The following is a 26,874-nucleotide window of genomic DNA, read 5'->3' on the forward strand; positions in this document are numbered from 1 at the left end:
ACTTGATTGGACTGGTCATGTTGTTCAGATGCCTGATTATCGTCTTCCAAAGCAACTACTCTATTCCGAACTTAAAAATGGAAAGCGTAATGCTGGTGGTCAACAAAAGAGGTTTAAAGACTGTCTCAAGGCAAATCTAAAAAAAAAATGTAGTGTAAACACTGACGACTGGGAAACACTGGCCTGCGAGCGCTCCAATTGGAGAATAGCCTTTACCAAAGGTGTCATGGGCTTTGAAGACACTCGAACTCAGGACACAAGGGAGAAACGTGCTAAGAGGAAGGCACGCTTGGCAAATCCATATCATGATCAACTCCCGCCCGGAAAGCAATGTCCCCACTGTGGAAGGACGTGTGGGTCCAGAATTGGCCTCCACAGTCACTTAAGGACTCATTGTTAAAACCGTGTTTATGGAAGACAATCTTACTCAGCTATGAGTGATCACTAAAGAAGAGGAGAAGAAGAATACAAGTGATGGTAGCTGCACCTGCATCTTTACTTAAGTTGCATAAAGGCATTCTCATTTCAGCAACACTGTAGGAATCTTGGGTCCGATGGAAATGCAATGCTGGTTCCAAGTAAACTGTGGTTTGCAAATCAGGGATATGGACTTAAGTTTGCCAGGCTCTTTATTAACCCCAAACCATTTATTTTTATTTTTTAGTTGCTTACTGCTTTTAAATGTGCCTTGTGTTTGTCTTGCGACTCAACATTGATCTCCATCTCCGTTACATAAATTTCTTAAGAATAGAGTATTTGAAAAATGCTGAACAGTAGCGCATTCCATCTGTTTATTTTTTTAAAAAAGAAAAACCAGTTTTGCAAACACATACTCACTCGTTCTGATCAAGCTGTGATAATCTATGGTGAAAATCAGCAGCTGCCTCTGTGAAATTAGCCACAGCAGAAAAGAGAGGATCTGCAAATACAGAGTTGATAAGCCAATTTCCTAATTTAGAAAAGAGTAAAGCTCACAGTTTAGTTTCAGGGATTCCCAGGCTTAAATCCTGGTCACCTCCAGTTCCAAACAAACAGGAAGCTGCCTTAAGCTGGCCAATCAGATCTAGTTCAGTATTGACTATGCTGTCATAGAGGATGGTGCTGTGGTCTAAACCACAGAGCCTCTTGGGCTTGCTGGTCAGCGGTTCAAAACCCCACAATGTAGTGAACTCCCATTGCTCTGTCCCATCTCTTGCCAACCTAGCAGTTCAAAAGCAGACCGGTGCAAGTAGATAAATAGGTACCACTGCAGCGGGAAGGTAAACTGCATTTCCATGCGCTCTGGCTTCCATCACGGTGTCCCATTGCACCGGAGCCAGTTTAGTCCTGCTGGCCACATGACCTGGAAAGCTGTCTGGACAAACGCCGGCTCCCTTGGCCTGAAAGCGAGATGAGCGCCGCAACCCCATAGTTGCCTTTGACTGGACATAACCATCCAGGTGTCCTTTACCTTTTTACCATAGAGAATTGGGCTATCAGTGAGTACTATGTTCTATGTTCCATCTCCACTGAAAGAAGCATTACACTTCTAAATGCTAGTTGCAGGGAAATCACAGATGGACAGAGTGCTCTTGCGCCCATGCCCAACTTTCAGGCTTCCCACAGGAATCTGTTCAGCCACTGTGAGAGCAGGATTCTGGACTAGATGGGTCGTTGGCCTGATCCAGCAGGCTTGTCTTACGTTCTTGTACTGAGCCTTAGGGGAAAATCTTGGAAAGTAAGAGCAGTTCTAAGGGACGTGGGTGGCGCTGTGGGTTAAACCACAGAGCCTAGGCTTGCCGATCAGAAGGTCGGTGGTTCGAATCCCTGTGACGGGGTGAGCTCCTGCTGCTCGGTCCCTGCTCCTGCCAACCTAGCAGCTTGAAAGCACACCAGTGCAAGTAGATAAATAGGTACTGCTCTGGCGGGAAGGTAAACGGTGTTTTCATGTGCTGCTCTGGTTCGCCAGAAGCGGCTTAGTCATGCTGGCCACATGACCCGGAAGCTGTACGCCGGCTCCCTCAGCCAATAAAGCGAGATGAGCGCCACAACCCCAGAGTCGGTCACGACTGGACCTCATGGTCAGGGGTCCCTTTACCTTTTGTAAGAGCAGTTCTAAAGCCGAACCAACTTCCAAATGGGGTAGTGGACTCTCCCAGACTTGGAGGTCTTCAAGCAGATGTTGGGCAACCATTTCTTGGAGATACTTTAGCTCCGGCTTCCCTGCCAGATTCATGATTCCACACTATTCATTTAAAGCAGATGACTCCCCCCCCCCAAAAAAAAATATTAATCCTGAGGACTGTAGCTTCCTTCTCACAGAGCTACAATTCCCAGAAGTATTATGATTATTATAATATTTTTTTATAGCCTTGCCCCTTACAATGATGGCTTACAATTAAAATAGGAACAACTAAAAACATTGGGGGAAATGCCATTAAAAAAAGGATGAAACATTAATAGAATTAAAGTGATTATTATAGATACACATATATAAACGTACAAATAACTACCATAAAAATAGCACAGCACCAGCCCTTTCATTAAAAGCAGTCAGTTTCCCAAAGTTTGTTGGAAGAAGAAGGTCTTTGCCTGCTGGTGGGAGGACCACAAGGAGGGAGCCAGTCTGGCTCCTCCAGGGAAGGAGTTTCAGAGTTCTTTGGGAGCAACCACCGAGAAGGCCCTCTCCTGCACCAAGCGTCCCAGTGAGGGTGGTAGGACCGAGAGATCTTCTGAAGATCTCGGAACCCAGACAGGTTCACAGGAGGGAATACGGTCTTCCAAATAACAAATTTCAGTTTCCAGGATGCTCTGGGGGGAACCTATGTGCTTTAAACGTGTGGGTGTGACCAACATCTGTCGCTAACAGAGGCCCGTAGCAACATGAAGCACATCTGTACGGACTTTGTACCCCTTTTGCGTCAGGCTCACCAAACGATACTTGGTAGGTTCTCAGCTGCGCTTTGTGCCCCTTGGCTACGCCGTAGATTTCGTCGGCGTAGGTCCTCAACGCTTCTGCATAATCTTGGCAACGGAGAGGAAGGACCTGGGAATCGGCCAGTTCGTAGACCAAGCCCGCCCGGAGGTGAGCAACGGCAAGCTGCTTCCTGAATTCGGGGTCGTAAAACCGCTCAACTAATTCAAAGGTCTCGTACGTGGTGTGGTAGAGAGGGTAGTTACTGAATTTGTCTACTTTCTGGAAAAGGAGAGCAAAGATATGGGTCAAATGTGCCTTTCCTGGATGCTTTAGTTGAGATTCCTGCATTGAAGGGGGTGACCGTCAGGGTTCCTTCAAACTACAGTTCTATGATTCTAATAAAGGTGGAAACTCAATTACAGTTGTACCTTGGTTCTCGAATGGCTTAGTTGCCGAACAAATCGGCTCCCGAACACCGTAAACCCGGAAGTAAGTGTTCTGGTTTGCGAACGTTTTACGGAGCTGAACTTCTGACATGGCTTCTGCCTGAGTGCAGGAAGCTCCTGCAGCCAATCGGAAGCCGCGCCTTGGTTTTTGAACAGTTTCAGGATTGGAACGGATTAAGTTTGAGAACCAAGGTACCACTGTATTAAAGTTTCCCCACATCACAGGCCCAGTCCAACTCGGCTCACTGTCAGTTTGGTAAAGGCAAGATCAAGCACTAAGGGGCAAATTGGGCACAGGGATATAGGGAGCTGTCTTATACAGAGTCAGACCATTGGTCCATCTACCTCCATAATGTCTACACTGACTGTCAGCAGCACCCCAGTATTTCAAGCAGGGAGATGGAAACTGAGACCTTTTTCAAAAGCTCTGCCACTCAGCGGGGCTTATGATTTTTCCCAGGTAAGCGTGCAGTGGACTGCTGCTTTATTCTTTTACAATTCTTTGCAGAAGACTGGATTAGTGCTTCCCTGTCCATTTTCCCCCCATTGGGAGCTTTCCCAAAAATAAAAAAGGAGACCCACTTGCTGTGGTGTGTTCACAGCTGTCCAGAAATAAACAGAGGGATGTCATCTTTCGGACAGGCTGTTCGGCTTACCCTATTCTTAGTGTACCGGGCTCTGCCAGACACAATCCCCAATCGCTGGAAGAAAGCTTCGAAATCGCTGCCTGATCCGAGCTTGCTGATCCTGCCCAGAAAGAGGGGAAGACGTTGCTATAGTTAGATCCAGTGCTTTTTTTCTGGGGGTACGCAGGGGTACGCATACCCCTAAACATTTTGTGAATCTAAGTTTGGCCTTGAGGGGCAGTATTTCAATATGAGAAGGAAAATGAGAGTACCCCTAAACATGTTTTTTTTTAGGAAAAAAAGTACAGTGGTACCTCGCAAGACGAATGCCTCGCAAGACAAAAAACTCGCTAGACGAAAGGTTTTTCCGTTTTCGAGTTCCCTCGCAAGACGAAATTTCCCTATGGGCTTGCTTCGCAAGACGAAAACGTCTCGCGGCTTTGTTTCCTTTGTCTAAAAACAAAGACATGTTTTGTTTATAAAGTTAATTTATTTTCCCTTCAATTTTTGAACTGCTCTTTACAGTATGTGTGACTTTAAAGAGCAGTTAATAAACTGTTGTTGTACCAAATTTGGCTTTGTTTCGACTTTTTTTGACCATAGGAACGCATTAATTGATTTTCAATGCATTCCTATGGGATTTCGTGCTTCGCAAGACGAAAAATTCGCTAGACGACAAAAATTGCGGAACGAATTAATTTCGTCTTGCGGGGCACCACTGTACTAGTTATATCAGGCATAGGCAAACTCAGCCCTCCAGCTGTTTTGGGACTACAACTCCCATCATCCCTAGCTTACAGGACCAGTGGTCAGGGATGATGGGTTTGCCTGTGCCTGGGTTAGATTTCTTGCAATGGCACAGCAGAAAAAAGGGGGGGGGTAAAAGAAGCTTTGGAGCACTCTGAAAATAATGAAGATGACTCAAAGTAGGGACCCAAATGGGATGCTTACCTACATGCCCACAATTTGCCAGATCACCATGGGTGACATCCAAAAGGAAAGGAAACTCTGAAGCTAAACCCGAAAACTGGGAGTATACGTGGAAGGGGGAGGGTTGTTAGATAGGGCCATAAGGATCTGTATCAGACTTCTCCACCATAGTGCCTCCCAGATGTTTTGGACTACAATTTAGTTACTTATTAATTTAAGTATTTCTATTCTGCCATGCCATAAAATCTTGAAACATAAAACGTACCGTAACTACACTTTGGAATGCCCTGCTTCATGACATCAGGCAAGCGCTTTCCCAATACACTTGCCGGTGAACCTTTTTGTTTAGGAACGCCTATCCAGACATGCAGAAGTTATGTGTGCTTTATTTCTTCTTTTAAGCTAGTGTTGATTTTTAATCCTCTTTTGGTTAAAATAATAAAAAAAACCTGGCTTTGACTGTTTTAAATCAATGATTTTAATGTTTTATTTTATTTCTTTAAAGCACTCACTCAGAGGGGTTTCTTTTGTTTTGCAATAAAGAGCGATATAAACGTTGTTAATGATAAATAGATAAAGCCACATTTAAAAATGTGAATAAAAATACACATTTATTATTATTATTTATTAAAATTTGTATACCACCCTTCATCCAAAGATCTTGGGGCGGCTGACAAGTGAAACATACAAAGTAAGATACATAATAAAACCTAAGCAAACCAATGACCCACTTCCCACAGACACATTTTAAAAGCCATAGGCGGGTTGAAGAGAAATGTTTTTTTGCCTGGTGTAATGAGGGTGCCAGGCAAGCCTCCCTGGGGAGGGCATTCCACAAATAATTTTTAAGGTGACTGGCTAATTAAGATGAAAATTAAAGCGCAAAAATGTCTGCTGGCATGAATAGTTGTTCAAGGAACTTCTGAAAATAAAAAGCGAGGGTGCCTGCCAAATCCCTGTTGGAAGAGTGTTCTGCAGCACAGGGCTGGTGACACTAAATGAATGAAAGCAAGGATAAGAAAGCTCTAGCTGCCCCTTGTGTGGGAATTTTGATGGCACACTCATACGTGCAATTATGTAAGTAACGGATATTTGTGCTAGGGCTGCCATACATCCGGAATTTCCTGGACATAACCTGGATTTGGCCCTCACAAACAGTGTCAGGGCAGCAATCATCCAGGAAAATCCAGATGCATGGAAGTGTAGATTTTGGTGAATTTCCTTAAAAATAGCTCAAAACTTCTTTTTTTTGTCAGCCTATGCAACAGAAAGCTCAACAACACCCCCCCCCCCAAAAAAAAAAATTTGGCAATCCTAGTTTATGCCAACAAACTTCTAATTAAAAATGAAAAGTTATGGACTTGCATGTGTGGATGAAGCAAGGGATTCTCTTACCTGGGCAGAGTCTTACTTTCTGGGGATGGGTCTTTCTCAAGCCAGCTTTCATAGAGGGTTTTGCTTCCATATCCATCATCAGGGCTTGCTATCTAGGGAAGGAAAACAATGAATATGACGATTTCAGCACTATAACAGAAGTGCCATCTGTCCTATACGTTTAAAGCAGTATCCTTTCACTTTAAACAGCCAGTTCCCCCAAAGAACCCTGGGAACTGCAGTTTCGTTAAGGATGCTGAGAGTTCTTAGAAAACCCCTATTCTCCTTGGAAAGCCAAAATTCTGAGTGGTTTAACAGTCGATTCCACTTCCCAGGGAACTGTGGGAACCCTGCCTCCTTTGGAATGTTGATTCAGCACAAAACGGTGCAAAAAAACACAAGACCTGCATTTGCAACTTTCCCCAGAACCATGAGGTCTAGAAACTTGAATTTTTTTATTTTAAAAAACTGATTCCTTAAGAAGTATTCCCTGCACTGAGGATCCCTGCCACTGTTTACCTCAAGTGCTTCTTCCTGCCACACAAGGACAGATGAAACTAGGAGAAGGAAGAAGGGGGGTGGGGGCGGAGCCAGGAAAATGAGATGATTTGTACCTCTTTTGCCAGATTATACACCAATTGATTGAGAAGAGGAGTGCAGTCTACTCTTAATGTGTAGTTGCCTGGAAACCAAAGTATATATAGACATTTGTATTAATACTAATGGGACACTTTAAAAAAATAAAATGTGACTTAAAAAAATTATAATAGGCTACGTCATACCAGACAGTGCCCGATTTACGTAAAGTCATACCTCATGTTACCTTTGCTTCATGTTACGTTTTTTCAGGTTGCGTCCTGTGGCGACCCGGAAGTACCAGAAAGGGTTACTTCTGGGTTTCGCCGCTTGTGCATGCACACAAGCACCAAATTGCACCGCGCACCTGCGCAGATACGGCGCTTCAGGTTGCGAACTTTTCATGTTGTGAACAGGCCTCTGGAACGGATCCCATTCGCAACCAGAGGTACCACTGTATAAGCTAAACAAGCTATAGCTTAGGGCCCCACTCTCTTGGGGCCCCCAAAAAAATTTAAAGGGAAAAAAAACCTGGATGTACATTTCCAAAATATAAGATAAAAAACAAATAAAATGGCTTTAGATACTTATTAGGTCCATAAATTACCATATAGCATATATTCAACACGAAAAACAGTGACAATTTGTTGTTGACAAAGGACAGCTGGACATATAAAGGGCCCCATTACCTTCAGTGGCTTAGGGCCTTATCAAACCTAAATCTACCTCTCTCGACATTGGCTATTCGAGTGCCGTCTCTCAGTATTGGCTATTTAAGCCCCGGTATCTCTCCAAATGTAAAAGTGGCACAGAGCTGAAGATGGTCAAACGATGCTCACCTTCTATAGAAGAGTCCGAGTTGATGTAAGCCACAGCCCGTGCTTGAAGAATTTTGGCATTCTCCTGCAGTTACAAAAAGATACAAGCACCACAGGCTGATGACAAAGTTAACTGGGTTGTTTTTTGCCACAGCAGCAGCTGTATATGAAACCAACATCCTGGTGCAACCACATGTATAAACTGTGATAGCTATGCACATTTCTACAGTTGACGCAGGGATAGAACAATAGAACTTTAGAGTAAAAAAACCAGAAGCGTTTTTACTTGGTATTGTAAGTGAGGATATTGACAGACAGGACAACAAACTGTTTTTGTATGCAATAACAGCAGCCAAGAGTATTGTTGGCCCAGAAATGGAAACAAGAAGAACTACAACGAAAGAAGAATGGCAGATGAAATTAATGGACTATGCAGAATTAGATAAGATGACAGGAAGGATTCGAAACCTGCGGGACCAGAGATTCACAATGGACTGGAGCAAATATTCGAACTATTTGAAAAGCAACTGTAATAAACAGATCACGCTAGTAGGACTACAAGAAGTTTTGTAAGGAGGATTTTGCGAAAGAGAAGATTATGAAGAGAGTTATTAGTTAAGATAATTAAAAGTAATAGTGAAATTAAGAAATGTAAATTAAGTGAAAAAGATGGGGAAATTCTCAGATGTGATTGATAGAAGTAAAAAAAAATGGTATAAGCTATGAAATTATGTGAAATGATTGATGAAAATGATGTCTCATATATATATATATATATATATATATATATATATATATATATATATATACACACACACACACACACACTTTAGAGTTTGAAGGCACCCCAAGGGTCATCTAGCCCAGCCCCCTGCAATGCAGGAATCACAGCTAAAGCATCCCGGACAGATGGCCATCCAACCACCAAGGAAGGAGATATAGAAATTTAATAATAATAATAATAATAATAATAATAATAATAATAATAATAATAATAATAATTTATTTATACCCCACCCATCTGGCTGAGTTTCCCCAGCCACTCTGGGCAGCTCCCAATCGAGTGTTAAAAACAATACAGTATTAAATATTAAAAACTTCCCTAAACAGGGCTGCCTTCAGGTATCTTTTAAAGATAGGATAGCTGCTTATTTCCTTCACATCTGGTGGGAGGGCGTTCCACAGGGCGGGCGCCACTACCGAGAAGGCCCTCTGTCTGGTTCCCTGTAACCTCACTTCTCACAATGAGGGAACCGCCAGAAGGCCCTCAGCGCTGGATCTCAGTGTCTGGGCTGAACGATGGGGGTGGAGAGGCTCCTTTAATTAATGATAATGATAATCACCATGTAGAGCAGGATTGGGGGCAGAGTGAAATGAAGACAATAGAAGGGTGGCTCCCCCATGAGGTCATCACATCACTGCTAATGGGATTTACTGGGACAGACCCCCAAATCTGCTCATAACCCATGGTTTAAAAGATGTTTGCACTGTTTGTGGGAAAATTCAGGCCCCCTCCGGACCAGTGTATTCTTGCTGTCTGGAGGGGCACATTGCAATAAATGAACAAGACTAGGTTAGATCATTAAATTCCATGGGTATGTTCTGAGTAAAAAAATAGATAGTTCCTTTGAGTCTCAGCAAAATATTCTGGAACCGGTTTCACCACTTACCTCTGCCCATTCGGTGGAACCCAACAGCCCAAATTCTTCTGCATCCCAGCTGGCAAAAATTATTGTTCTCCTAGGTTTCCAACCTGTTGGCATTGAAAAGGTAATCATCTCTCTGGGTGGCTCAACTTATAACAAGGCTGAGGAATCTGTAGGTTTCCAGCTGGATTGGACTACAACTCCCATCAGCCTCAGCTAGCATGGCCAATGGCCAGGGAGGATAGACGTTGTAGTCTAGCAACACCTGGAGGACCAAAGCTTTTCCCATGCCTGCTTTTTAAACACAGCCCCAGGGCAGTTAAAAACCATGCTTCAGGAACCTCTATAAAATAAGGCTCTGTTTCTGATTGCCTTAGTTTGGGATCAGGATTTTGTTTTATTCGTTGCTTCTCATTCCATCCGCCGGCAATTATATTCCTTAAGCAAAGGACCAAGCAGCCTTACAACCTCTTAAAAAAAAAAATCATTTAAAATTTCAACTCAGATCAACAAGAGCAATTAAAATTGAAAAGACAATGCCATTACAAAAATGGAATCGGGTTTTAGAAATGCCTTTGAAACATGATGATGATGATGATGATGATGATGATGATGATGATAAGACTAATAAGCATCTTTGGGGAAACTGTTCCACCAAAGAAATTCTCATGCCCCATGGAAGTGCACATGAAACCTAAGTGTTGGGACCCAAATCATCTCCAGATCTTAGGACTTAGGAAGAAATACTTTGTGGGCTCAGAATGGACTTGAGGATCTAAACCAGCTTCCCCAACCTGGTGACCTCCATACACTAGTGGCCAAAATTATGGAAATCTTTTGGGGAAAGTGTATTTCCAAGGTTTGATGGCTCATAACACCTGACTGACTCTCTAAACACTCTTGCTCATTGGCTACATTCAAATGAAGGAAACTTACTGCATATCAACCTAAGCAAGTTGTGCTTCCTTTTTCTGGTTATTTGGCTATAACTTTTAATAGAATACAGATAACTGAACAAAATTTGTTGCATTACATTCCTCATTAAATTATCTTTCCATTGATATGCAATTTTATGGTATTACTATCAAAATAAAATGGTATTATGAGCCATCAAACCTCAGAAATGCACTTTTTCCAAAAGGTTTCCACAATTTTGGCCACTAGTGTCTATTGTTGGACTACAACTCCCATAATTCATGTCCCCTGGCCATTCTGGGAGGGACTGATGGTAGCTAAAGTCCAACAACTTTAAAAAGCTGCCTTAGGCTTATATAAGTCTGCAATCCTGTACCCATTTAACTTTATGAAAGTTGTGCTAGACTTGCCAAGACTTATTTCTAAGAACAGGATATAGCTGTAAAGTGAATCACTATTACGATGAATTGGGTCTAGAAACAGATAGCCTGGGCAGCATGTTTCATGTTTTATTTTCTATTTGCGCAGTTCATTACCTTTCTTCACCAACTTGCCAAAACTCCGAGCCACCTCTTGAAGGACGGCTGCCCCAGTGGTTGGATCGATGCCGCCAAAGACCCAAGAATCTCTGTGGCCTCCCAAAATGACATACCTATCTAGGGAGAGGGAGCAAAAACAAAACAAAAATATAAGAGAGAAACGTTACAAAGAACTGGATCTAACTCAAAATATACTTGGCAGATTTTTCTTTCCTTATTCTGATCAGACTTTCCCCCTGCAAAGGGGCTAGTGGGGTGGGAGAAGAATAGAATTTTTCAGAGGAAGAATAAGAGGAAACCCAATTCATTCCATTCAGCGATGCTGCAAAAAGTGCTCTTTCAGATTCTCAAATTCCGGTTAGCTCTGAAGCTTCTGCAAAAGAAATGACTGCAGAGCACTAACAGGCTCAAAACCAGGGTTGAGCCGAAGTGATCTATGAAGGATTGGCTTTGCTAGCGGTGTTTGCAGCTCCCCACAGTGGCTTTGGCAGGGGTAAGGCTCGGGGGCAGAATCCTAGAGCCCCATTCAGCAGAATAAAGCAGAAGGAGCTGGGGTCTGACAGAAGCTCCTGCTACAGTCCAGGAAGGAGCGGCATTTATTTACTGATCTCCCCCCTTTCTAACAGCAGCCCCTTGTACCATCTCTCCCAACAAACTCTTCCAAGCCGGGTTTCCAAGGGGCTGTATAAATCAGCAGGACAGAAGGAACCCCAATATCTGCAAATCGCTTTATGGGGCCTGAGCTTGCGCTTGCGCTACCATGTAAAAAAACAACAACTCCATCTCAAGGAGGGACAAGATGGCAAAATGGGCCTCTGGGTGGACCTTTCACTCTGTTGTTGTTGTTGTTTAGTAGTGTCCGACTCTTCGTGACCTCATGGACCAGAGCACGCCAGGCACTGCTGTCTTCCACTGCGACCAGCAGCTTGGTCAAACTCATGTTAGTAGCTTCGAGAACACTGTCCAACCATCTCGTCCTCTGTCGTCTCCTTCTCCTTGTGCCCTCAATCTTTCACAACATCAGGGTCTTTTCCAGGGAGTCTTCTCTTCTCATGAGGTGGCCAAAGTATTGGAGTCTCAGTTTCATGATCTGTGAGCACTCAGGGCTGATTTCCTTCAGAATGGATAGGTTTGATCTTCTTGCAGTCCATGGGACTCTCAAGAGTCTCCTCCAGCACCAGAATTCAAAAGCATCAATTCTTTGGCAATCAGCCTTCTTTATGGTCCAGCTCTCACTTCCATACATCACTACTGGGAAAACCATGGCGTTAACTATACGGACCTTTGTTGACAAGGTGATGTCTCTGCTTTTTAAGATGCTGTCTAGGTTTGCCCTCGCCTTTCTCCCAAGGAGCAGACACCTTTTAATTTCCTTTCACTCTAGGAACACTAAAACCAACAGCCGTTAGGCCAGAAACAGCTCACCAGGTTCCACGGCTCCTTTGATGGTCCCAATAACGTTGTATATTCGCGTGATCTTATTGATTGTGTGAACGTGCATTCTGACTTTCCTGTAGAATAAAAACACAGTATTCTGTGAGAGCATAGTAGTGTCAACCAAACTAAGACTTGCCAGATCAACAGTGAGGGGATGAATTAGCATTGGGGGTCTGCTCCTGGTGCCAAAGAGCTAAGCTCATCTCTTGATTGTACAGTCATACCTTGGTTCTCAAACAGGATGCATTTTGGGAGTCCGTTTGACTCCCGGAACCATTCAAAAACCAAAGCTTGGCTTCCGATTGGCTGCAGGAACGTCCTGCAGCCAATCGGAAGCCACGCTGGACGTTCGGTTTCCAAAAATCATTCGGAAACCAGAACAAGCACTTCTGGGTTTCGATTGTTCAAGAGCCAAGGCGTTCGGCTTCCAAGGTACGACTATACAAGAAAACAAGGCTTTGGTACTGCGAGAAGCTGCCCTGGATCAAGCCTTCAGGTACTCCTGCTCTGGCTCATGCAACCTCTTTCTGGGAGCAAAGGGTGAATTCATGAACTGGGTCAGCACAAGAGATTTTGCCGACTGAGGCAAAAGGCAACATGGAACCTGCCGCCACCACTCAAAGTTGACTCAACTGGCAGTAGAAACATTGACACTGGTGACAGAATGGCATCTTCCACTGCAGGGTAGCTGAGGGAGGTGCAAAACAGGTCATGTGTCCCACAACACCTCACCACCACTCCCAGCACTCCAGCATCCACCATCTGAGATGGTCACGTCCTTCTGCCTAATGATAGGGCTGGCCATGATTGGGGGAAAGGGCCATAGCTTAGTAGCAAAGCTAGAGAGACCCAATGGTTTGCCTTGATATAAGTCCACTTCCTATGTTCTTCTATTTCTCCTTAGTCTCAAGTTTTCCCCTTGTTGAACTCTGCAGGGAGAACAAGGACAAAAACAGAATGAGTTGGCTCTGCCCGTCCTTGGCTTTGGCGCCACCTACTGTTGGCCTCCATACCTTCTGCCTTGCCAGTTCTGATGGGCACCAGGTACCACTGGGATATGCCATTTGTGTAGGCAATATGATACGTGAAAGACACAGAAGACCTTCCAGGAAATGGCAGCAACTCTCATATTTCATATGCTGTTTCATAGGGTTCGGAACGGCAGCTAGATGGTAGAAGTGTTCAGACTGACCTTCTGGAGTAGGTGCCGGAAAATCCGGGCCCAATGTTATAGGACACATTGAGATTTCCCTTCCAACTCTCATCTGGAGGTGGAGGGCCTCCCATGGACCTGTAGCAGGGAAACCAAGACAGACAAGGTCATTAAATTAGCAGCCATCATCTCCTTAATTTCCAAATGTCAAGGATGAAGGGGGCCCAAAATTTAGTGGCTTTAGGGCTTGTCATCAAATTAATATGTGATATGCTTTCTGTTTTAGGGTCAAGGCTTCTGGATATGCATGCAGAATTGTGAATTGCTGTATTCCAGGTAGCAGTCCTACTATGTCAAAATGATTGTGTTTCACTGTCCCTTTCAGAGGAAACATCCAGTTTAACTTATTTTCTTTACTTATAATGTTTTCAATCCAATCCTTCCTCCACGGAGCTCAGGAGAGCATATAAAGCATGCCCACCTCACAATTTTGTCCTCACAGATACATTGAAATTTAGTTAGGCTAAAAATAAACTAGGCTGACCCATCCAATGACCTTCATGGCTAAATGGAGATTTGAGCCTAAATCTTAGTTTAAGCAGTGTGAGATTAGGAGCCAAGCTCATATTTCCAAGATAAATACGGTGTCACGCCAGTTCTTTTCCCATACAGTGGTGCCTCGCAAGATGAAATTAATTCGTTCCGCAAGTTTTTTCTTCTTGCGAGTTTTTCGTCTTGCGATGCACGGTTTCCCATAGGAATGCATTGAAAATCAATTAATGTGTTCCTAGGGAAACCGCCTTCAGACCAGGTCTGGGGACAGTCTGTCCCCCGACCTCTTCTGAAGGCTGGGGGGGGGGACAAGGGCTTTTCTTCCCACCCCCAGCATTTTAAAAAACCCTGGGATAGCGGAGGACTTCTCCGCTGTCCGGGGCGATCTTAAAATGCTGGCGGGCGGCATTTTAAAATCGCCCGGGACAGCAGAGGACTTCTCCGCTTTCCGGGGCGATGTAAAAGCCCCTGGGAAGGCAGGCAGGGGGGACAAAGACTTTTGCCCCCCGCCCGCCTTCAGAAGAGGTCCTGGACCTCTTCTGAAGGCGGGCGGGGGGCAAAAGTCTTTGCTCCCCCCCCCGCCTGCCTTCAAAAGCCGTCCGGGACAGCGGAGAAACGCGCTGCCTTTCTCCGCTCTCCCGGGAAGGCAGGCGGGGGGGGAGCAAAGATTTTCGCCCCCCGCCCGCCTTCAGAAGAGGTCTCTTCTGAAGGCGGGCGGGGGGCGAAAGTCTTTGCTCCCCCTCCGCCTGCCTTCAAAAGCCGTCCGCGATAGCGGGAAGCGCTTCCCTGCTATCCCGGACTGCTTTTAAAATGCTGGCGGTGGGGAGCATTTAAAAGAGGTCCCCGGAGATTTCCCTATGGGCTTTCGTCTTGCGAAGCAAGCCCATAGGGAAATTCGTCTTGCGAAGCGTCTCCAAAACAGAAAACCCTTTCGTCTTGCGGGTTTTCCGTCTTGCGAGGCATTCGTCTTGCGAGGTACCACTGTATCAATAAAAACAGGGGGTAAAACAACAATATTTTAATATTGCTAGAATAACAATATGAGCTCAGCCTGCTTTCTGCAAACACCAGAGACGACTGAAATCCACATACCGTAATAAAATTTCAGCATCGTGGTAGCCAATGGGATGAACTGGGATTCTGGGAATCCCTACTCCATCGTCAACTCCATATCTGAAGGTATATTCTGAGGAACCAAGAGGATAACCACTGTGTAAGCTTTGTGCAAGCAGATCTGGTTGAATGCTGAACAGACAGGAAACCTTGAAACTCACCCCATGAAGCAAATAGTTAAACTTACTTCCCAAGTGTAAGACTGTGCTGGGTACATCACTAACCTTTGGCTGGATACCCCGGGGTAAGGGGATCTCCTGCACCGTTGAGGTTTAAGACATTCCCGCGCTGCACTCCTCCTCCAGGGAGATTCCACCCATGCGGATAGGGCTCGATTCCAGGGGCGCAGTAATCCGCAGAGTCTGAGTAAAGGATAATCCCTTTAGCTCCAGCTAACATGGCATTTTTAACCTACAGAGCAGCCAAACATTAAGAAGTGGTTTTCAAAAGGTGCGTCGCCGTAGACCAAGAAATCAGTGGCATTTGTTCCTTGTCTTGTTGCCACTGGAATAAGGCTGGCCTTTAGCTTGGAATCAACTTGATCCCCTTCTCCTCTATCCTTTTTCCTTTCTCCTTCTGTGATGGAACTCCTATTTGGGGACTTCCTTGGCTTTTTTTCTGGCCCACGTAAGACCAGTCTGGATAGTTGGCCTTGGTGAAGATTTGATGTTTTCACCCCCCAAAAGTTTTTGATTTGAGTTTCTGCACGGGTGGCGCTGTGGGTTAAACCACAGAGCCTAGGACTTGCCGATCAGAAGGTCGGCGGTTCGAATCCCCATGACGGGGTGAGCTCCCGTTGCTCGGTCCCTGCTCCTGCCAACCTAGCAGTTCAAAAGCACGCCAAAGTGCAAGCAGATAAATAGGTACCGCTCCGGCGGTTTTGTGCGCTGCTCTGGTTCACCAGAAGCGGCTTAGTCATGCTGGCCACATGACCCGGAAGCTGTACGCCGGCTCCCTCGGCCAATAAAGCGAGATGAGCGCCGCAACCCCAGAGTCGGCCACGACTAGACCTAATGGTCAGGGGTCCCTTTACCTTTAGTGAAATGAGGCTGCATTTTAATGTTGTATTTTAATCTTGTTTTTAAGTTGTATTTTATCAATTGTTTTATACCTGGTGTTGGCTTCCCTGAGCCAGGTCTTGGCTGGGGAGGGCAGGGTATAAATAATAATAATAATTATGATGATGATGATGATGATGTGACTGGAGAACCTGTGGCCATTTTAGATGTGCTTGAACCACCCCCAGCTACTATCGAGGCGGACTTTGGTAATATGGTGCCTGGAGCAAGGACGAAATTTGTGCCTCCTGCTGCAGTGGGACCTGCAGGAGGAGAAGTTCAAAGTGGTCTACTCTGAGGTGGCGTTGGAGCAGCAGGGAGGAGGAGGAGGCAGAGAAGAGCTGTCCACCCTGCTGGAATTGGGGGAGCCCCTCTGGCTGTACCCCGCGGCTCCTCTCCAGTGGGGGCCAAGTTTTTGCCTCCCCTGACACCCCCTCGCCTCTGAAGAAGGAGAAGAGGAGTTTGCATTTGATATCCCGCTTTATCACTACCCAAAGGAGTCTCAAAGCGGCTAACATTCTCCTTTCCCTTCCTCCCCCACAACAAACACGCTGTGAGGTGAGTGGGGCTGAGAGATTTCAAAGAAGTGTGGCTAGCCCAAGGTCACCCAGCAGCTGCATGTGAAGGAGCAGGGAATCGAACCCGGTTCACCAGATTACGAGTCCACCGCTCTTAACCACTACACCACACTGGCTCTCTGGGGAACAGAAGGATCTGCCCGGCTAGGGATCTGGGGTTAGCTAGGCAGCACAACTCAGTTTCATTCCAAGTCCAATTCCTAGAAGGGACAGTGAGAGTGTTGCTGGTATGGTAATATTAATAGGTGGAAATAGTCTATCCTGAAACTAGGGACTCAGCTACATTAGCCAAGAAACAACGTTCGGGATGCGTTACAAACATGCAACATCAGGTGGAACCAGAGAGCAAAATAATAATAAACATTAAGCAATTTCCATATCGTTTTTTTCTTTTGTTATAACAATTTAATTTCTGACTTATTTATAATGTTTTCCCCCTGTGTGTAGATCCACCCTATGTTTAAATAAGCTGAATAAGCTTTTGAAGTTCTCTGTAAAGAGTATTTGCCTGAAGCTAAGGATTGCGCCTCACATGAATAAACCATAAAGCTTGAAACCCTCATTGAGTGTAAATAAATTAAAAATATATACAGATAGGTAGCCGTGTTGGTCTGCCATAGTGTATCTGAAGAAGTGTATCTGAAGAAGTGTATCTGAAGAAGTGTGCATGCACACGAAAGCTCATACCAAGAACTAACTTAGTTGGTCCTTAAAAATATATAGTTTTGTTTCAGAAGTGCCTCCTCTTTAATGTTACCCTCTGGCACAGCTGTCAACTTTTTCCTTTTTTTAAGTGAAATTCCTTTATTCCGAATAGGATTCCTCACAAGAAAAGGGAAAAGTTGACAGCTATGCCCTCTGGGTGGGATATAAGTGGACACAAGGCATTCTACACATGAACAAAATACCCGGCTGCTCTTTAATAAAGGAACCTTACAACAAACAGTTAAAACAGACATCTCCATTACAGCTAAGGGGGAGAGTTGACTCTTTTAAACACCCAGAACACTGGCTACCCATCTGCCACCTTTAATGGGAGCGCCTGCCATACAACTATATGATGAAATGGAACACACCACTGCAGATTATAGGGGAAGATAACATATTCAAACACTCCCTGGCATTAACAATGAAACAAAGCTTTTCAGGTAAAAACAAACCGCAGTAATATTAGGAATATTGCTTCTGGCATAATTTGCTTTATGCTATGCAGGTTTCTACTTGTGGGGAGGTGTTTTTATAGCAGGTAGAACTAAAAAATGGGATCTCTACCTGCAAACTGAAGTGGTATGATCCACCCTAACCCCCCCTCACCTGGGGAGTTTGCTCCCTCATTCCCACCTGATGTATTTCTACACAGAAACCTGAAAAGCAGCCTCTGAAAAGATTTATTATTAGGGAAGGGAATGGGGGGGGGGAAGAAGGAAAGAGAATGCAGCAGCAACAGCAGAGATATCATCAACTTACTTTGTTTCCTCGGAATATTTTCCCATATCGGGCAATGACAATCTTTCCTGTACAGTTGATTCCCATCTCACGCTCTAGTTTGAAAAAGTCTTCGGTGCGGCCGTAATTCACATACACCAGATCTGCCTTTTTGTGGGGTGGGGAAAAAAATATTACATTTTTTTTAAAGTAATATTTATTGAAGTTTCATAAACAATCAAAGGCTTCAAAATTTAAACATAGAATACAAAAGCCAAGAAAACTACAAAAATAAAATAAAAAATACAAAACAAAACACATAAGAAATACACAATAAAAAACAGTTAACAGAATAGAATAAAAAAGAATAAAAAACGCCATTAAGCAAAACAGAAAAAAGATAGTATTTTCATATCTTATATTTCATTCACTAGTTTCTTGACCTCCTCACACCTCCCTTCTTGTATTCCAATTCAGATATTTAGTTCAGCAAATCCTTACCCTCTATCATTTAGCCTTACTCAGCATCTTAACTTGCAAAAATATTACATTTGATGTCACTGTCCATGGTTACATTGGGAATCTCTTATACAGTGGAACATCGGTTCTCGAACGTCTCTGTTGACAAACGTTTCGGAACCCGAACGCCCAAAACCCGGAAGGAAATGCTTCCGTTTTTGAACGTGCCTCAGAAGTCGAATGGCTCCCGCTGCATGTTTTTCAATTTTCTCAGCCCTTTGTGCCTCAGTTTTTGAACGTTTCGAAAGTCAAACGGTCTTCTGGAATGGATTACGTTTGAAAACCGAGGTTCCACTGTACAGTGGTACCTCGGGTTAAGTACTTAATTCGTTCTGGATGTCCGTTCTTAACCTGAAATTGTTCTCAACCTGAAGCACCATTTTAGCTAATGGGGCCTCCTGCTGCTGCCACGCCGCCGGAGCACGATTTCTGTTCTTATTCTGAAGCAAAGTTCTTAACCCGAGGTACTATTCCTGGGTTAGCGGAGTCTGTAACCTGAAGCGTATGTAACCTGAAGCATATGTAACCCGAGGTACCACTGTACTTGTGGTACACTTTAAAACACCTATATCAAAATGCATGAACTAGGGGAGCCTTGCAATGGTCAACTCGCATCTAGACTACTGTGATACATTATATAGGGGGATGCCCTTGGGAATGGGCCAGAAAATGAATAAGTAAGACCCGCTACAAAATGTTGTATTGTGCTCTTAGCGCCTGGTAAAATATTCCTTGTTCAGGATTCCAGCCATGCCTTCTTCCAGGATACTCCGTTGTGTCCCACAACCAATTTTCCTTTTTTCTTTACCATTTGAAACTCAAGAAACAATTTTTTTTGCCTGCTTTGGTGGAGGGAGGGATTCCCTTCTTCCACAGTAAGTTTGAACATATTGATATCTCCCTCTTGTTTCTCAATTTTGACTCCACAGCTGTTGACACTGACTACTTGAGTTCAATATTATAGAGCATGGGTAGGCAAACTAAGACCCAGGGGCCGGATTTGGCCCAATCGCCTTCTAAATCTGGCTGCGGATGGTCCGGGAATCAGCGTGTTTTCACATGAGTAGAACGTGTGTTTTTATTTAAAATGCATCTCTGGGTTATTTGTGGGGCATAGGAATTTGTTCATCCCCCCAAAAAAAAATATAGTCTGGCCCCCCACAAGGCCTGAGGGACAGTGGACCGGCCCCCTGCTGAAAAAGCTTGCTGACCCCTGTTATAGAGGCAGTGGCATAGCGTGGGGGGTGCAGGGGGGGCCGGCCGCACCGGGCGCAACATCTGGGGGTTAGGGTTAGGGGGCGCAAATCCACAGGTTAGGGGGCGCAAATTACTTGCCTTGCCCCGGGTGCTGACAACCCACGCTACGCCACTGTATAGAGGAAGAGATACCAATGTTGCTAACAGGGTACTGGCTAGAGATTTTGGGATATCCCAGGAAAAACAGAAGCAGAAATTACTGTCTTTCATTTGTTTGTCTCATGTCCAGAATGGAAATCATATCAGCGAATAAGTTTGGTATTTACTGCTGTTGCTTTCGTTCCACAAACAATACGTAACTGTTTGATGTTTTGTTTTATTGGCTATTGTATAAATGTGGAATATATGTAACAGAAATCTTTTAAGAAAAAAATTACCCTACAAAAATAAATAAATCAAATTGCAGCCTGCAGTTAAACCCTTAAAACCTTGAAGTTAGGTTACAGTTGAAGTTAACACCTGCTTTCTGCCACACTATTAGCTGTAGCAATTTGAACCTTATCACAACGAAGTCACAGAATGCCTGGATGGGTTTGTTTTAGGAAGCTGAAGCAAGGAGGCTGAGATAAGTGTTATTTTCAAGGTCCCGTCGATATGGAGGAAAGGAGAAAGAAGATAGAAGAACAGCACATTTGGGGTGCTCAATGACTCTAAAACCAGTGATGCGCAAGCTGGAAAGACTGTAAGTCCACACATGTCAGGAAGATGTATGGGAGATGTAGAGAGATGTGCAAGGGGCAACAATACCCTAACTCACTGTCTTGTCAGCTCTGCACCCCATAATAAGAGTGTCCAGACCCAGGCACCCAGACTAAATGTTTATGAAACTCATATCGCTCGCCAACCCCAAACCCTCCCTTTACACTTCGCCCATGCTCAGAGGCACAACGTGGAGATACTCAATATCAATACCATTATTGTCTTCTTGCCCAGCTTGCAAACTTTTCACTCTCCTTCCCACACTGACTTCCGAGGGCTGGATTTGTGTTTTCCCACTCCTTACCGTTGGCGTGCCTTGTGCCGAAAAAGCGTTATATGGCGGCAGCACCTCTGAGACGTTTTCATATCCTGGAGGAGGAAGCTCAAAGAGTGACGTGTTGAAAATCTGTTCGGAAGAAGAGACACTATTAGAGAGCTGGAGTAGCATCTCACATACATTCAGAAAAAGTTTGTACTCATTAAGAATTGGAATTTGATATTTTGAATGCCAAATAGCCTCTATTGTTGTTGTTGTTTCTGGAAAGAGCTGGGCTACCAGGTAGGTGCCCATGGTTTGAGGACCTCGCTGGTGTCCACAAACTCTCCAAGTCCTCCAACAACCTTGCTCACTGGTCGAGGTGGAGAGCATGACTACCCCTCTTGAAAAACACACAGAATGAAAGGAGGGAATTGGGAGAGTACTGCCTTTCCCAACTCCTCTCCTAACTCTGTGTTTTTCTCATGGCTCAGGGCGGTACCTGAGCAGCTAAAACAGGGGTCGCCAAACATTTTGGCCCATGATGTGTGGCATAATTTGTTGGTCACACTGTTTAAAAAAATATTGAAGACTTGACGACCCGTGCCTTGGGTTAATAGGCAACATCCAGCAATGGGCTTCAGCTAATGCAGGGAATTTTGGCTGTCCAACAGAATTTCCCTTCCCTTTCCTGTTAACCCCCCCCCCCAAAAAAAAAAATCTGTTCAGGGAGAGGAGAGGGAAGGAAAGTTTGTTGGTTTATACACCACCTTTTTCACTCGGTGGTGGGTATGGTTCTCCCTCTCCTCATTGAATCCACCCAACAACCCTCTGAGGTAGTATAAATGGCCCCGGTCCAGTATATCTGAAGGAGCGTCTCCATCCCCATCGTTCTGCCTGGATGCTGAGGTCCAGCACTGAAGGCCTTCTGGCAGTTCCCTCACTGTGAGAAGCCAAGTTACAGGGAACCAGGCAGAGGGCCTTCTTGGTAGTGGCACCCACCCTGTGGAACGCCCTCCACCAGATGTCAAAGAGGAAAAACAAGTACCTGACTTTTAGAAGATATCTGAAGGCAGCCCTGTTTAGGGAAGCTTTTAATGTTTGATGCATTAATGTATTTTAATATTTTGTTGGAAGCCACCCAGAGTGGCTGGGGAAGCCCAGCCAGATGGGCGGGGTATAAATAATAAATTATTATTATTATTATTATTATTATTATTATTATTATTATTATTGGGGTAGGTTATAGTAAGAGGCTGTGCTGGACCTAAGGTCACTCAGGGAGCTCCCTGACTAAGCGGGGACTTGATCCCTGGTCTCCTGGGTCCTAGTCTGACACTAACTATTACACTGGTCTAGTTCTTCACAGCACTGGTTCCAGTGTTGTGCCTTGACCTTGCAGAAGCATTCCAATCTTTTTCTGGCTCTGGCAAACACACTAGATCTGTGATTTTTCACAGGTTCTGTTAATAATAATAATAATAATAATAATAATAATAATAATAATAATAATAATAATAATAATAATTTATTTATACCCCGCCCATCTGGCTGGGCTTCCCCAGCCACTCTGGGCGGCTTCCAAAAGAATATTAAAATACTATAATACATCAAACATTAAAAGCTTCCCGAAACAGGGCTGCCTTCAGGTGTCTTCTAAAAGCCTGGTAGTTGTTGTTCTCTTTGACATCTGGTGGGAGGGTGTTCCACAGGGCGGGCGCCACTACCGAGAAGGCCCTCTGCCTGATTCCCTGTAACTTGGCTTCTCGCAGTGAGGGAACTGCCAGATGGCCCTCGGAGCTGGACCTCAGTGTCCGGGTAGAACGATGGAGGTTGAGACGCTCCTTCAGATATACTGGACCAAGGCCGTTTAGGGCTTTAAAGGTCAGCACCAACACTTTGAATTGTGCTCGGAAACGTACTGGGAGCCAATGTAGGTCTTTCAAGACCGGTGTTATATGGTCTCTGCGGCCGCTCGCAGTCACCAGTCTAGTTGCCGTGTTCTGGATTAGTTGTAGTTTCCGGGTCACCTTCAAAGGTAGCCCCACGTAGAGCGCATTGCAGTAGTCCAAGCGGGAGATAACTAGAGCAGGCACCACTCTGGCGAGGCAGTCCGCGGGCAGATAGGGTCTCAGCCTGCGTACCAGATGGAGCTGGTAAACAGCTGCCCTGGATACAGATTTGACCTGTGCCTCCATGGACAGCCAGGCTGCGCACCTGGTCCTTCAGGGGCACAGTTACCCCATTCAGGACCAGGGAATCCTGGACTTCCCATAAGAATGGCCACTGTGAGAACAGAGTGCTGGACAAGATGGGCCTTGGGCCTGATCCTGCACTGCTCTTCTTACTTTGCAGTGCCCTACAAAGGTTTGATTTGATAGTGGGGTGTTTGTTTGTTTTTTGGAGAGGACATCATATGAAATCATGCAAACTAATGCGAATCCATCTTCATTCTACCGGATCCATTTTTTACCCAGTAAAGACACTCTCTGTGTTTGCACACACATGTGTGTGGTTCCTCTCTTTCTGTGTGTCTGCCAGGGCAGAGGAGAGAAGCAACCTGAAGAGGTGGTACTCTTGGCACCCTCTCAAAAATCCAAATGTACCCGTGTAAACCCCTCCCCCAAGAAAGATTGGCAGCGCCTGGAATACAAAAGCCACCCACTTTCAAATTTGATTCCGAGATCTGTCACAGTTTAGCCCTCCTGAATGCGATTCTTTCTTTTCTTTCAGCTCTCATGCAGCAGAGAGAACATTCTGCCCTCTTTACCTCGTTTCCATGATCATCAGTAATGGCAACATAGTTGGGGGCGCTTTGATTTGGGTAGGAAAGTAGGACATCGTAATGAACCAGCTCGGCTGTATCCAAGCCAAATTCCTTCCACTGGGCTTGTATCCGTCTTGCCAGGTGAAGATTTTGTTCTGTTCCTGCCACATGAGGGAGCTTCGTGAAAGAGCTGAAATGAACCACAGAGGTTGGTTTTTTTAAAAAAGAGAGAGGATAAGCGCTGGGATCTCCGGTTCCCCAAAGGGCAAAGCAGGCAAACCTTTTCCAAAATGGTTTAGAATAGCCAAGGTAGGTGATTCCAAAATAATTCTATTCCATATCATCTCTGCCCCTCCCACAAAGGATGCATCTTTGTGTTAAAAAATGGGTGTGGGGGTTTAAGACAGTCCAGGGCAGTTTTATTCTCTCCAGCTCTTGTGAGACTACAACTCCCATCATTCCTGACCACTGGTCCTGCTAGCTAGGGATGATGGGAACTGTGGTCCAACAACAGCTGGGGAGGGACTGGTCCAGGGGCTTGAATGTGGCCCTCTGAATGTGGCCCTCAAAACTCTTCTCAGGGGCCACTGCTTTCACTGGTCCTTACTTTGGGCCTTGGGTTTATTTGCCTGGCTGAGCTCTGGCCTGAACTCTGCTGGGATAGCTCAGTCAGTAGAGTACAAGACTCTAGATCTCAGGGTTGTGGGATCAAGCCCCACACTGGGCAAAAGATTCCTGCCTTGCAGGGGGTTGGACTAGATGACCCTAATGGCCCCTTCCAAACTCTACAATTCTATGATGTCTCTTGTTTTCCTGGATGAAAGATGTTTGAGCGTGACTAGCCTGCTGTGTAAAGACACTATTTGCATGCATTGCTCTGCCCAGTTTGCCTCTGACCCTTTCTGCCCTGTGTATCTGCCCCTCAGAAGGTTTCCCAGATAGTAATACAGTCCTTGGTCTGAAAGCAGTTGCCTACCCCTTATTTAAGAAAATTCATCAGTCCATCTAGTGAACTATTGTACTACTCTGAACCTAAGATCCTGCTGCATCAGACCAGAAGCCTATCTAGTCCATCTGTGAAGTATCTCCCTCCCTGTATGATTCTTCATTCTACAGCTTCCCTGGGCCGCCTGCTTCTGGCCATGAAAACTGCAGCGTGACAACAGCCTTACTTTTCTTTATATATAGTAAGATAATGCTTACAGTTCCACAAGTCTGTACTGCCGTGTCCAAAAGCAAACAAATTAAGTAGTCATCATTTGGCAAGGGGCAAGAATGATTAACTGCTGCCTTGAGCAGAGCAGATATGTGGCAAACTGGAAAAATTCCAACTTTTCAGAGTATTTTCCAAGAGTGGATTCTCAAGTTGGTTAAAGTTTAAATGAGTGCTATGTCTATATGTGAAATTGCAGGGTTGTGGTCAGTAGGGTATGCGGAATATGTGTGGGGGTGGTGAGGGATAAAAGAAAACCAGGTTAGATAGGATGAAGGCACATGACTGCCTCCTCTCCAAAGGCAGACATTGTGGTTCAATGATTAATCAACGTCTGCAGCAAATTACAGTCCAAGCAACTCTGATGGTTAGTCAGCTGAGTCTGTTCTTCACGTGATGCTCTGCATCTGAGAAGGTTTCCAATCTGTACCTCCTTTATCTCTCCCCAGATGTTCAACGTTTGAGCAGCAAGAGCAGGGGGGAAGAATGCTAAGCACCACCCCTGTCCCCCTCTAGGACAGAGGTGGGGGAACCCTCAGGCCTAGGGGTCAAATGTGGCCCTCCAAGCTTCTCTCTCTGAGCCTTGGAAATCCCCCTTGCCCACCCACCCCTGCCTTGTACCAGGAGCATTTCTGCCTGACCTCTGATAGCACCTTTTGCTCATCTGAATGCAACATAAACAACAACAACAACAACAATAATAATAATATATTTATACCCCGCCCTCCCCAGCCAGAGCCTGGCTCAGGGCGTCTAACACCAATAAAATCACAGTAATAATAGGGGGGAAAGAGGGGGGGATTAAAATACAGGTTAAAATGCAGTTTAAAATGCAGCCTCATTTTAAAGTAGCTGATCAATCAAGACCATAAGGGTCAGACTGAGTCCAAACCAAAGGCCAGGCAGAACAGCTGTCTTGCAGGCCCTGCGGAAAGATGTCAAGACCCGCAGGGCCCTAGTCTCTTGTGACAGAGCGTTCCACCACATAGAGAAGGGTGTGTGAGCATGTGCAGAAGCTAGCCTCCTGCACAAAAGTAAAATTCACATTTATTGCTCTCCCCACTTTTGCTTGGGACCCCACCCACCACTGACATGTGGATCCTTGGAAGGAAGGAAATATGGCCCTCAGCCACACACTCTAATTTCTGTTGTAGACTGCCTCTTTCTGTGATGTTATGCATGATGCTTTTGGGGTGTTTTTTGGCTAAGGGGCCGGGCGATTTCTAAAGTCTTTAAAAGTTCTTGCACACCTTTGTTCTGGGTCCTCACCTCCTTGCAATGGGGGTGGGGTGGGGAGGGAACTCTGTTGCAACAGAAAAATAAAGATCTGACTTGTTTTCACTGGATTTTGCCTCCATCCATTCTTCTCTAACTGATAATGGATTTAGAGGGCACAGGGTCCCTCGATGGGGAGTTGGGCTGCATATGCCAACCCCATTTTTTCCTATAACAGACTGAAGCAGGGGCCTGATCCTGTTTTGGCTTCCACTGCCTTTCACTTGGCAGTCTGTTCATGTCATTCTGGAGCTTGCTCTGCATTTTTACAACTTTTAAAACAGTCACCAAAGAAAGCACCAAAACTCACCGCAGAAATTCCCGGATGTTTTCCGCCTTCAGTTCTGCAAAAAGTTGCCTTCTTGCATTTCGAAAGACGTGTGTTGTGCCAGCTGGCTTGTTCGACGATTTCACGCACCATCCTGCAATGCCATCGCAATGACAACCGTCAGTTCTGACCCCCCTGTCCTTCCAAGCACTACTATTATGGGATTGCACCAGCCAAGGTATCAAGATTCCTTTCACTTGCCCATCATCCAATGTGATGGAATTATTTCCAGGGAAAACCTGTGCTTTAAATGTGCCATGTGGATGTGACCAGAGAAATCAGTAGGCTTCTCATACTGTGGAACAAAACACTATCCTTGGCAAGTTCTGCATCTGTTAAAGGAGGGGTAAAGAATCTCTGCTCCATGGACCATATGTAACCGCAGTGGCCTCCTCTTCTGGATTCAGGCTGAGAGAGAGAGGGAGAGACAGTGACTGGCCCAAGGTCATGCAAGGGAGTGGGGCACAGTGGTTAGAGC

The 26,874-nt window shown here is 45.0% G+C and overlaps 1 protein-coding gene across 1 annotated transcript in view; it reads right to left on the reverse strand.

The window, feature by feature from the left end:
* NAALAD2 (N-acetylated alpha-linked acidic dipeptidase 2) overlaps positions 1-26,874 on the reverse strand; it is a 35,355-nt gene that overhangs the window by 3,639 nt on the left and 4,842 nt on the right. Inside the window, exons 2-17 of the mRNA XM_081197353.1 lie at positions 26,379-26,490; positions 23,584-23,770; positions 20,862-20,963; positions 18,125-18,250; positions 15,246-15,432; positions 15,001-15,094; positions 13,396-13,494; positions 12,192-12,277; positions 10,764-10,883; positions 9,337-9,419; positions 7,688-7,751; positions 6,887-6,954; positions 6,294-6,385; positions 3,999-4,089; positions 2,911-3,175; positions 838-919 (exon numbers count right to left, since the gene is read on the reverse strand). Coding sequence (XP_081053479.1) covers positions 838-919; positions 2,911-3,175; positions 3,999-4,089; positions 6,294-6,385; positions 6,887-6,954; positions 7,688-7,751; positions 9,337-9,419; positions 10,764-10,883; positions 12,192-12,277; positions 13,396-13,494; positions 15,001-15,094; positions 15,246-15,432; positions 18,125-18,250; positions 20,862-20,963; positions 23,584-23,770; positions 26,379-26,490 — 1,858 coding nt within the window. The remainder of the gene's footprint in view (positions 1-837; positions 920-2,910; positions 3,176-3,998; positions 4,090-6,293; positions 6,386-6,886; positions 6,955-7,687; positions 7,752-9,336; positions 9,420-10,763; positions 10,884-12,191; positions 12,278-13,395; positions 13,495-15,000; positions 15,095-15,245; positions 15,433-18,124; positions 18,251-20,861; positions 20,964-23,583; positions 23,771-26,378; positions 26,491-26,874) is intronic.

Source organism: Podarcis bocagei (genome assembly GCF_964188305.1).
Source record: "Podarcis bocagei genome assembly, chromosome: 6".
In the NCBI taxonomy this organism is placed as follows: Eukaryota; Metazoa; Chordata; class Lepidosauria; order Squamata; family Lacertidae; genus Podarcis; species Podarcis bocagei.